General features: G+C 52.6%; 3 protein-coding genes across 5 annotated transcripts; 2 read left to right on the top strand and 1 right to left on the bottom strand.

Moving 5' to 3' along the window:
* The first annotated feature begins 2,585 nt into the window (after positions 1-2,585).
* Positions 2,586-3,995, top strand: LOC122392123 (glutamate receptor ionotropic, kainate 4-like). Its single transcript, XM_043386681.1, has one exon. It carries the CDS (start codon positions 2,586-2,588, stop codon positions 3,993-3,995), a length of 1,410 nt encoding a protein of 469 aa, XP_043242616.1.
* A 339-nt stretch (positions 3,996-4,334) lies between these two features.
* LOC122392136 (REST corepressor 1-like) lies at positions 4,335-7,677 on the bottom strand. The gene is made up of 2 exons (XM_043386706.1): positions 6,274-7,677; positions 4,335-6,005 (listed from the first exon to the last, which is right to left on the bottom strand). The coding sequence occupies exons 1-2, from the start codon at positions 7,543-7,545 to the stop codon at positions 5,886-5,888; spliced, it is 1,392 nt and encodes a 463-aa protein (XP_043242641.1). The 5' UTR covers positions 7,546-7,677; the 3' UTR covers positions 4,335-5,885.
* Positions 7,678-7,941: 264 nt separating this feature from the next.
* LOC122392135 (WD repeat-containing protein 54-like) lies at positions 7,942-11,071 on the top strand. Of its 3 annotated transcripts, none has more exons than XM_043386704.1 (5): positions 7,942-8,109; positions 8,593-8,816; positions 9,084-9,258; positions 10,274-10,484; positions 10,849-11,071. In XM_043386704.1, the coding sequence occupies exons 2-5, from the start codon at positions 8,610-8,612 to the stop codon at positions 11,048-11,050; spliced, it is 795 nt and encodes a 264-aa protein (XP_043242639.1). In that variant the 5' UTR covers positions 7,942-8,109; positions 8,593-8,609; the 3' UTR covers positions 11,051-11,071. The 3 variants fall into 3 exon arrangements, with proteins under 3 accessions (XP_043242639.1, XP_043242638.1, XP_043242640.1); XM_043386703.1 differs by having other exon boundaries at positions 7,942-8,313; XM_043386705.1 differs by lacking the exon at positions 7,942-8,109 and adding an exon at positions 8,225-8,229.
* The last annotated feature ends 305 nt before the right edge of the window (positions 11,072-11,376 follow it).

Below are 11,376 nucleotides of genomic sequence, written 5' to 3'. Positions count from 1 at the left end.
TATCTTGATCACTCTCTTCCCCACCGGATGGAGCGTGCTCTTGCGACCACGACCGGGCTGACTGGCGAGCCCCTGGCCCAGCTTCTCTCTCTTTAATCAGAGGTAAAGCTGGCTTCGGCTGATGCTGAGTTGCCTGCAGCCCATCTTGGGCCTCATCCCTCCATGCACCATCCCCACAGCTTTGCCACGAAACGAGGTGCTGTAGTTTTTCGCCATACCCCTCTGACGCTCAGATACACCAACGCACTGTTCTGTGACCCGACCTCTACTGACCGGCCGGGTCAAGATCAGCGGCGAATGGCAGACGGGTGGGGCGCACGATGGTCTCAGGTTGGTATTTACCCAACCTTTAAATTCATACAGCTCCATGACGGACAGAGAGAGCAGAAATACGAGAAAACAAAGTGTCCGGATATTTCTGAGACACCCTGTAAGCTCGGCCCGCCATATTTACGAAGTTACGGCTGTTTGAATTTCAAGGTCATTCGGGAGAGCCCCTACGATTTCCGTCAAAATTTGTGTACGAACACTCTAGATGTTCCTCATTACGAATATCACAAAATTTAAGCTCGGCCCGCCATATTTACGAAGTTACGGAGGTTTGAATTTCAAGGTCATTTGGGTGAGCCCCTGCGATTTCCGTCAAAATTGGTATACGGACATATTACATCCTCCTCATTACAAATATCATAAAAGTTAAGCTCGGCCCGCCATATTTTTCAAGCTACGGAGTCACAAAGTTACGGAATTTCAAGGTCATTCGGAGAGCCCCTCCGATTTTCGTCAAAATTTGTATGCGGACACATTACATGCTCCTTATTACGCATATCGTAAAAGCTAAGCTCGGCCCGCACTATTTCAAAAGTTAGAGATGTTTGAATTTCAGTGAGTTTCAAACGTCAGTAACTTTTGAAATAGTGCGGGCCGAGCTTAGCTTTTACGATATTCGTAATGAGGAGCATGTAATGTGTCCGCATACAAATTTTGACGAAAATCGGAGGGGCTCTCCGAATGACCTTGAAATTCCGTAACTTTGTGACTCCGTAACTTGAAAAATATGGCGGGCCGAGCTTAACTTTTATGATATTTGTAATGAGGAGGATGTAATATGTCCGTCTACCAATTTTGACGGAAATCGCAGGGGCTCACCCAAATGACCTCGAAATTCAAACCTCCGTAACTTCGTAAATATGGCGGGCCGAGCTTAAATTTTGTGATATTCGTAATGAAGAGCATCTAGAGTGTCCGTACACAAATTTTGACGGAAATTGCAGGGGCTCTCCCGAATGACCTTGAAATTAAAACATCCGTAACTTCGTAAATATGGCGGGCCGAGCTTAGATTTTGGGTGCATCGTAATCAGGACGTTACGTACTATCCACTGACCAAATTTGGTACAAATCGTAGGGGCTCACCTGATTCCGAATCTTAGATTATAGATTAGGATTCACTTACATCTAACTTGACGACCGTTCAGAGATGTGGTTTTTGGTGGGCGATGGAATCGTGCAGTCGATAGAGGTTCGAATGGATTGTTCGATAAACGAGTGTGAGCGCTTTGCTCATACGATTGAGCGATTGCTCTTCATGCCATTATTCATCTACGAACTATAATTTGAGTCCTGAATTTGGGCTGTCAAATGCAAGGATGATCAAATTTGGAGTGCAAGGACGCGACATTCCCCGCTTTCTTTTGGATAGTTTAGCTCTGCTACATGCGTACCTGCTCCGGTGTTTCACCGATGGACCTGGTAAACACCCGCCCCAGGCCCGCCTACTACTGCCTGTTTAATGCGTACGCCCAGATGGCTCTGGAAGCTACCAGGTGGTCCCTGGAGGCCCGCTATAGGCTGTCAGTTGCGATGATGTATCCGTGGGGCGGCCGCGGGTGGTCAGTGTCGGACTCGGGTCACCCACATCAATCAGGACGTGACCTGTCGTCGGGACAGTCTTCCGACCAACAGAGCCACCGGCCGCTAATAGGCCGCTCTGTCCCCTGACCAGCGCTGGAATAAGCAGTGTTGACCGTCTGTCAACATTGGCGGACGAGCACGCAAACCACACGCACCCTACGGCGAGCGTCAGTTTAAAATAAAGGAAAACCATATCTCATTGAACGCCCACTGGCAGAGGTCCGCCCGCACTGAGTCCCCTACATAATGACAGGCTGGGTCGGGGGTCAGTGGTTCGACACGGGGTGTTATCATTGGTGGTCAGGCCTGGTCGATTAATGAGCTGCTGATGGTACTAAGGACACGAGTCGTTACAGTGGTAGACTCGGTGCGGCCACCGACCCGATCGCACCACCCACCAGGCCGAGCCGATCGCCCGAGTCGAACCCGACCTCACCACTGGAATCCGATCCGAACAATCCATCAGATTTCCCCTTTCTGATCTGCAGAGTCGGACCGAAAGCAGACAGGCTAAATTCCAGCAGCAGCACGAAGTCCGAGGGCACCGCTCAGTGAAGCGCTCAGAAGGCGTCTGAGTACATTTTGTGGCAGTCTGCCGCTGGGTATCTGCAGTGTCAGGCGCCTGGGAGCCGTCTCACTGGCCGTTCTCGACTGCGCGATCCGTCTTCCACCATGGCTCTGGTTCTAGGTGACAGCCCGCACCTGGCGCCCAACTCCTCACTGCGGGCAGGACTCGAAGACGCCGAGATCGGCACGGTACGCGTTGCCGCTCTGCACGACCCTCCGTACTTCTTCATCGAGCGCCGGCCGGACGGCTCCTGTTGCCAGTTCGACGGCTTCCTCTGGGAGCTGTGGCAGCTGATCGCTCAGAAGGCGCGGCTTCAGTACGAGATCACGCCGCTGCTCGAGGGTGGGTACGGCCAGGAGGGAGCTAACGGCTCGTGGACCGGCCTGGTGGGAGAGCTGGTACACGGCCGCGCTGACGTGGCGCTCAGCTGGCTGGGTATGTTCGGCCGCCGACAGCGCGCGGTCGCCTTCTTAGACGCCGTGCCGGTAAGTGTCTCTCGGGAGACGTTCTACGTGGCGCGCGGCGCGACCGACGCTCCCCGGCTGACCGCTGCCGCTGCCCAGTCGCTGCTGGCGCCGCTCGGATCGGACGTCTGGTGGGCGCTGCTCGCCGCCCTGCTCGTACTCGCCGTCGCGCTCCGAGTCACCGTTCGGCTGAGTCGCGGGTCGGCCGAGACGCCGCACACGGTGGCCGCTCTGGGCTGGGTGCCGTGCCTCCTGGCCTGTTTTGGAACGGTGGTTCGCCAGGGCTGGTCGGTGACACCCGACTCGCTGGCAGCGCGCACCGTCACCTACTTCTGCTGGGCGCTGAGCACCGTCATCCACGCCAGCTACACGGCCAACCTGATGTCACAGCTGGTCGTGGAGCGACCCCCCGCGCCGCCCATCACCAGCCTGCGTCAGTTCCTCGACCAGCCCGACTGGACCTTCAGCATTCCCCGCGGCCACGGCATGGTCACAGAGTGGGCCGCCGGCAGCGACGCCGAGCGGCGCGCGCTGGCCCTGCGCGTCAGCCGCCGGGATCGGCACGTCGACCTGGAGGCGCTGCCGGAGGTCGGCGGACGACTGGACCGGGTGCTGGTGTACGGCGATTCGCACTGGCTGCGGGACATACTCGGCCCGGCCAGCTGCCAGCTGACGGCCATGTCGGAAAGACTGCCCGCCCACCTGGTGCCCACCTACATGGCCGTCACCCGGCGGCTGCCGGCGCTGCGCGTCCGGCTGAACGCCGCGCTGCTGGCCACCGCCGAGTCGGGCCTGCTGAACCGGCTGCGGACCCGCTGGCTGACGGAGGAGGGCGTCACCTGCGCGGCGGTCGGTGCCGTGCGTCCGCTGTCGCTGGCGGACCTGGTGGCAGTCCTGGCGCTGGTGCCTCTGGCTGTGGCAGTCAGTGGCGGTCTGTTCGTCCTGGAGTGGCTCTGGAGCAGGATGCGCCCACCGCCCGCCAGCAGAGAGCGTCTGCTGCCGACGGTCGGAAACAGGGAACCGCACAAGGCCTGGTACAAAATCTACTGAGCTGTTCGATTCCACGGGTGGCAAGTCATATCTGAAGCCTGTGATTGCTGTGAAGCCAAGCACGCACTAACGTGTTGATTCGGAGTGTCTACACCCAAGTGGTTCCACCATTTTCAAAATTGTGATGTCAAGAACACGTGCGTTTAAAAACACCTAGCATTGTAGGTCCGTCGACAGGTCAAAACACTTGAATAAAGTAGTGGAAGGGGGCGGGGTTATCTGAGCAATGGAACAATGTCTTGCAAGCCTCGGTACACACAACATATGCCATCAAACAACGATCGTTCCACTGTGCCGGCACCCACATCCACATTGCTCACTGACGTCACCACACGCACATACAGGCCTTCCGTATATTGAGGGTCAAACCAAAAATTCACACACACACACACACACAAACTTACACGCATACAAACAAGTGAGTAGTAGAGCGGCCACGCAATGCCGAACGAAGCGTAAGGCCGAGACAGGCTTCCTCCGTCCTTCGTCGAGCTTCCTTCTCCCTCCGTCCCCGTGCCGGGCTAGTCGGAGGGTGCAGTCTCTCCACGATAGGCCGACAGACCTGCCCGGTCCCGCCGCCCGCTGGAGACACACTCGTAACCCGATAGACACGGCTGTTACGGGGGTGGAGTGCCGCCCAGTTTCTGAGCTGCCGCCAGCGAGGCCGGACGGATGGACCATAACCGTGACGATCTTACAGAGTTTACACAGGGGACAGCGACGTCACCAGCGCTGGCTGTCCGGCGGACGTAACAGGCGCACATAACTCAGGTCCCAGGCACACCTCACATCAGCATGCGTCATTTCACTTACGAACCTCGCATCTCGCGAGTGCAGGTCAGTCATCTCTCTGGGTGAAAAACTGCACACGTCCGGCGGCCACCCACACACAATCGTCTAACCTAAAGCTCAACTTTCCGGTGACGCGGGCTGGACTGTAAGTAGGCGCCCTCGCAGACTGCTTCCAGTGGAAAAGGAAGTAGTCTCTCTGACTGGGAGGAAATCGGGCAGGGGTACGGTGTATGACGGTGTAGCAGTTCCACGATACTGGTACACCGATCGAGACAGACACGCTGAGTCACTATTCACACTACTATTATAAATGGGTCCACACACACTTTAACCTAATGGTTTTGAAATAATGCTTACTTTTCCATAATGTTACATATTACCTATCTCAGCTATGCAGTCACGCATGCATAAATAAGATTCATACCATACCCTATATTCTGGCCAGACATACCTATACCACTACAATAATGGGAGCACACTAAGCAGACCAAATAGCCTAAAGCAGATATTCTCTAAATGTTGCGGTACAAAATCTACTAATAGTCACACCACACAGGCCTGTCATGCTCAAGAACAAGTCAGTTCCATGCTCAGGAGCACACAGCTTGTCAGCATTTTATGGACTATACAACATACTCAAACACTCGTACACACAAATGTCTACAGATAACCCTTGGTTCTTGACACCATCATTAGAAATCTCTGATATGATGGGCGTCAGAGAACCACCGATACATATTTCTGGTACATTCAGACAGGGCATACTCTCCAGAGAGCAGGCAGAGCCTACTGTGGGTCACAGGGCTAGCTGTACAAACACACTTGTTCTAAGCAGCATATTCTGACAAGAGACACCTCACAGTCCTTTACCCTAGAGACAGCACACACACCACAATGACATTTTCCTGTGCATTAACTCTGACACCAGTTTATCTGTCATGATAAGTGTATATTCATCAGCTTCACTCACCCTGGAGGTAACTGACAACCATCTCCAGCAATCTGGCAAGGATGGGCGACACTCTGTCTCTATGCAGCCCTGCCACAGACATGACTGACAGGTAGTAAACTTAGCTAGGATCTGGGCCTGTCCCGGGGTCAGTGGCGGGAGACTGCCGGCGAGCTCTGCTTGCTGCCTGCTGTGGTGGTGACGGGGGAGCTGTTGCCTCCACTGCTGTTCACTGAAGAGCCAGTGCTGGCTGGGGCATCCACCTCCATCTGGAAAGGCCAATGAGATGACAGTCAATAAATAGGCAAGGGACATGGAAGTTGGAATACACACTTATATGTATAGCTCCACCATATAGTGCAAAATTAGTTCAGGTGTTGAGCTGTACCTTGTATTTAGCAAGCAAAGTGTTGGCAAAACATTGGCAAAAAACTAGCATCTCCTTAAAAATGGAAAAATATCAAAAACTTCATGGGTGCATAGAATATGTAAGCATATCTAATCCCTGTAAACCTGAAAACTCTAGCTGGTACTTACTTTGGTATCAGCATCTTGAATGGGGCCATTCTCCTCTTCAAACTCTTTGATCAGACTGTCCAGGTTGTACTTCCTCTTGTAGTTGGTGAAGAACATCCTGATGTGCTGCTCTGTCTTAGTGCCAATCACCTCTGCTATGCTCTTGAAGTTCTTGCCATACTTCCTGACACCCTGGACTGCCAGCAGGAGCTCATCGTTGGTCCATCTGGCGTTGATCTTCACAGAGGCCTCCACAGATGTCCTGTAGGGAGCGACGTTCAGCCAGGACTTCCTCTTCAGCATGCTGATGGTCTGCTTGTTGTTCTGGATGTGCCTCTTCAGCCCAGTGATTTCCTGCTCCATGGTCTGAATGATGGTATCACCCCCATCAGGCTTGGCACACTGCATCAGGTCCTCATGGTTCACATGCATTCCCTTTGGCAACTGCGACTTCTTGCGGGTCATTGAGTGGGGCCTGTCCCTCTTTTCTCCCTTGATTGGACCAATGGTTGGCCTCAGTGCTCCATTCTTCTTGAAGTAGTTGTAGCATGTATTGCACATCAGGCCCTTTTGAGTGTTGTTTGTGATCAGGCAAGCAATGCCACAGTTTGAGCACTGACTTTTGCCACCATTATCTGTCTCACTTGAGTCCTTGTTTTCATCATCACTGTCGCTGCTCTGATCTGAAATCTGATAGTTGCCGTCCTCCCTTTGGGCGGCAAGCTTCCTTGCCTGCTTATCCATCAGTGAGGCTCTTGATCTTGATTTCTTCCAGGAGTAGTAATAAGTCACCAGTGAATGTATGCTTTTGTCTGGAAGCATCTGATGTATTTTATGGAAGTTCTTTCCATGAAAGGAGAATGCCTGCTCAAACAGAACCTTATCCTCAACAGTCCACTCTTCTGGGTGAGGTGTGTAATTTGGAAGATCTGCCATTGCCTTTTCAAAGTTGTAGTTGTGCCAGAAAAGCATTCCCAATGCCTGTTCACAGGTGTAATTGTACTTTTCCTTTGACTTCTTCAAGTATCTTTCAAGCATCTCATCAGATGCCTTGGAGCTTGGTGCCCACATCAGAAGTCCTCTTTCAGTGCATTTTTCTGGTTTCCTCTGATTTGATGGCAACAAATCAGGCACTCTTGCCTGATATTCCTGGCCAACTTTGATCTTTCCCTCACTTTCCGACTCCTTTTCTATGTCACTGGCACCACTGATGCTGTCCGGAGACTCATAGTCGATAGGAGTGGATACCCTCGATCGGACACCGTTTTCCGTAGGCTTGTCAGCCATAACCATACTGGACGTAATTGACTTTAATCTCCAGATGCGATAATATCAATATATTTAAAATTCAAAGCGAGAAATACACCAAAAAGTTACGAGAGAGTCGCCCAAGATTTTAAACGCTACACCTCCGAGTCAAGGAATGGAAAATGGGAATCCCTTGGATTGTAAAAGGCATGAAGAAGGTTAGGAGATGACGTCATACATTTCTTTGTTTTATGCGCAATTTTCATTCAAATTTACGAGTTATAAATCAAACTAGGGACTATTACTTCAATCGATAGTGTTTTTCTAAGTTATATTGATCTTTTGATCGAGTTTGTAAAATATTTCGTGATAAAATGGATGAAAAGTATTGCTCAGATTGCTTTACAAACGCGCTGTAGTGTTGACGTCATTTTCTGTCCAATATAAAATCGAAAGGATGATTTCCTAGTGCGGCTACTTTTGCATCACTTTTTATACTCTTTATGATTCAATGTGAATTGGGAGTTTTTGGTAGCGTGTTTAGTGGTTTCAGAATGAGACTCGAGTGTTTTGCAACTTCATTATAAATTACTGTCATCGACCAAAAAGTTGAGAATATATTCATTCGTGATCTTTTCTTTGGTACCCTACCGTCTATGGCCGAACTTTGATTTTGTGGTAACTCATTTTTTTACTGCACACACTCACTATTCACAAGGAACACTCGAAGTTGGTGTTTTTTGTCGTTTTTGTGGCGTCGTTTCCCTGCCACTACTTCACTTATTTACTAGTTGAAGCCTTATCGTAAAGTTGGTAGGTAAAATGCCAGATTATAATGACTTGGTTAACTTTTGCCTCACAATTTGAAACTGACAACCTGCGATCTGCATTGTTAACATTAAACCTAGCTAAGATGTAAGAAAAACTGACCATGACCTTGGTCATGATCTGCTTTCTTGTCCTGAGTCAGTCAGGTACCTAACCATCCATGTAACCATTCAAATATTTGCAGCCAAATAGCCATCCATGATCCAAGTATTTGAAAGAATAACAACCTATCCATCAATCATGGTAACCAATGTCTGTCCACAGTTCTGAGACTGATCAGGATGTATGAGAAAGAGAAGTCCCTGCTGATGGCCCACGGCTGTGCTGCGGCTACTAATGGCCTGGCCGTGCAGAGGTCAGCGGACGGCCCTACCTGGGTGGCCTGGCCGCATGGTAACCAGGTTTGCCTGCTGCGACTGGACGGGGACCGGGCAGAGACGCGCACCGTGGCTGGCCGGTCCAGCGACGGCGCCCACTCAGTAATGCAGGTAAGGAAGGGAGAGATACCTAGGGGGACGGAGTGCACCCCGTTTGCCGTAAATCGTGACGTAGCCAAATGGGAGGGAAGTCACATAAGAGGAGTTGAGTTGGTTCATGGTTGTGCTTTTAATCAGTCCGATAAGCTAGGTAATTTATTGGAATCGTCTGGCCCCTCAGAGCTGGTGCCTGATCGTTCCTTTTCCCCATCACTGGCTCGCCAGAGTCCCATTTGCTGTGCCCACCTCCACTGTGCGGGATGCTGGCCGGCCTGACAGGTGCGCTGGTGCGAGCTGCGCGGCACCACCTACCTGGTGGTGGCCGCCTCCAACGGGGTGGACTTTTACGACGAGCACGGCGCCAGTCTGCTCTTCTCGTTCCCGTTCAGCCAGGAGGGCGGCGGCGGCAGCTTCACACGCGGCATCGCCACCTTCCTTGGAAAGGCCTGTGTCGGTGGGTGCTCCGCTCGCCCGTACTGCCGAGCGCGTCTGCTGAGGGCACCTCACTGGCTCTGTTTGCAGCTTTTCAGTTTGGCTTGAATGCATGGCAGAGAAGTTCCGGGCTTTTTTCGTTTTGCAGCGATGTTTGCTCCATGCATGAGTACACTTACAGGGCCGATTCAGTTCTTGCACCTTTTGGCCTCGTAGTAAGGGACGGGAGGTGTTATCGCTGTCCATCCGGTTGTCGACCGTCTCGCGGAGATCAGCGGGCAATGACGTGGTCGGCTTTGTCATCTGAGTCGAGAACGGCAGACCAAAACGGAATAATTGCCGGGTCCAGTGCTAAGCCGTTTGTGGTAAAAGAGTTGGTAAATGTGTTTTGAGAGGCCTTTCCCGTATCATTTCTGCTTTGGAGACAACTGGTGATGCGGACACGAGGCACGGTTTATTTCTCAATGTTGCGTAGTTTTACTGTTTTGTGCTACCACTGCTGCACCATTCAGCTGTCATCGCACCAGTTATTATATAAGCTAGAAGTTGATTGTCCCTTTGATGTTTACCTCACTGAAGGTAAACATCTTCCCTAAAACTAAGCCCCCTTCCCCAGCAGTTTCGTCTCCACGTGTGTTCAGGAAAATGTGCACCTGGCTGATACGTTCACGCGCTGTTGTGATGCTAGTGTTGCTTCCTGTTGTGCATCCTTCACAATCGAGATCGTGCATCATCGTCGTGTTTTGCGTTTTTATTCCATAGTTTACAATAGATAGTTCGTTATTTTCTTATCAGTGTTCCATTGTTGTTGGGCCGTCGTTACTCCTTACCTTTGTCATTAGTCAGTCTCTGGCCCTCGTAATTCCGCCATTGGTTCGTGGTTACCCTCGTTTTCCATTTGCTCGCCCCCGTTACCCCACTACCCTGTCGCGGTGCGCCGTCTGATACCCGCTGGTGCATCCCGGTGGTATCCTGTGGCGGCGTGTGACGGCCTGATGTATGACCAGACCCTAACACCACCCCTGTGGCGCCGGCAGGCACCTCGGACGGCTCGCTGCTGGTGTTCCAGCGGGACGCGGCCGCCGGCGCGCCCCACCTGGCGCAGCGGGCGCGCCTGCACGCCAGTGCCATCTGCGCTCTGGCCGGGGACGAGTGTCACCTGGTCTCGTCCGACCAAAGCGGTAACATCGTCCAGTGGGCCGGCAAGGCGGGCGAGCTGACCAAGGTCCGCCAGATCGACCACTACGGGTGGGTGACACATCGACCACTACGGGTGGGTGACAGATGGACCAGTGGGGGGTGTTGGTCCGGTAGATGGACCACTACGAGGTGGACGTCGCATTAGCTGGGAATGGGTTGGTTGACCTCTGACTCAACTGTGGCTGGGGATGGGCCAGTCCCGTAAACTAATAACGTTTTATCACCCACCCGTAAGCTGTGCCGTGCTTCTGATCCTCGTATGTGTCCTGAAGACCTTCGCAGTCTGGGCAGTCTGGACGCCCCAAATCCAGCTCATCACACCCCTGCTTCTCCCCCTCCCCGCCCCCACACACGCTACGTTCGCTGTTCGTTTTTTCCCAGTCACTCTCTCACATCCCCCTCTCCTCGCCAGCTCTGCGTGCACCGGCCTGACGCTGACGGCCCAGTACGTGGTGGCCGTGTACGGCTCGGGCCACCTGCGCCTCTTCAGCCGCCAGACGGGCCAGGTGCGCGCCGAGGTCACGGCGCATGCGCGCTGGATCACCGGCCTGGACGTGGCTCTGGAGAGCGGCCTCCTGCTCACAGTGGCTGAAGACGCCTCCGTCAAAGTGTGAAGGTGTCGGAGGATGGCAAGCCGGTCAGTGGGGGGAGGGGGGTGGCTGGAAGGCAGGGAGGCTGGAGAGGGCTGTACTAGTGTGTTGGTTGGTTTATTTGTTTCTTTGGGCCTTATGGGACGCTGGTAACAATGGTATTTTGCGCCTTTTACGTTGCGTAAGTAAAACATGTGAGTGTGTCTGCTGGGCAGATCGGCTTGGGAAAATATATAGTCTGTTAAGCCGGATTTGTTTTCTTCTTGTCATCCACGTTACTAAGATATGATGGAACTATCTGAACGGTGGATGGGGGGGGGGGGTTGTGTGATATGTAGCACACGGCTGCC

The sequence above is a fragment of the Amphibalanus amphitrite genome, unplaced genomic scaffold (assembly GCF_019059575.1).
Source record: "Amphibalanus amphitrite isolate SeventyFive unplaced genomic scaffold, NRLGWU_Aamphi_draft 000470F_arrow, whole genome shotgun sequence".
In the NCBI taxonomy this organism is placed as follows: Eukaryota; Metazoa; Arthropoda; class Thecostraca; order Balanomorpha; family Balanidae; genus Amphibalanus; species Amphibalanus amphitrite.
Note: the sequence above shows the minus strand (reverse complement) of the source record. Positions and strands in the feature narration are given on the sequence as shown.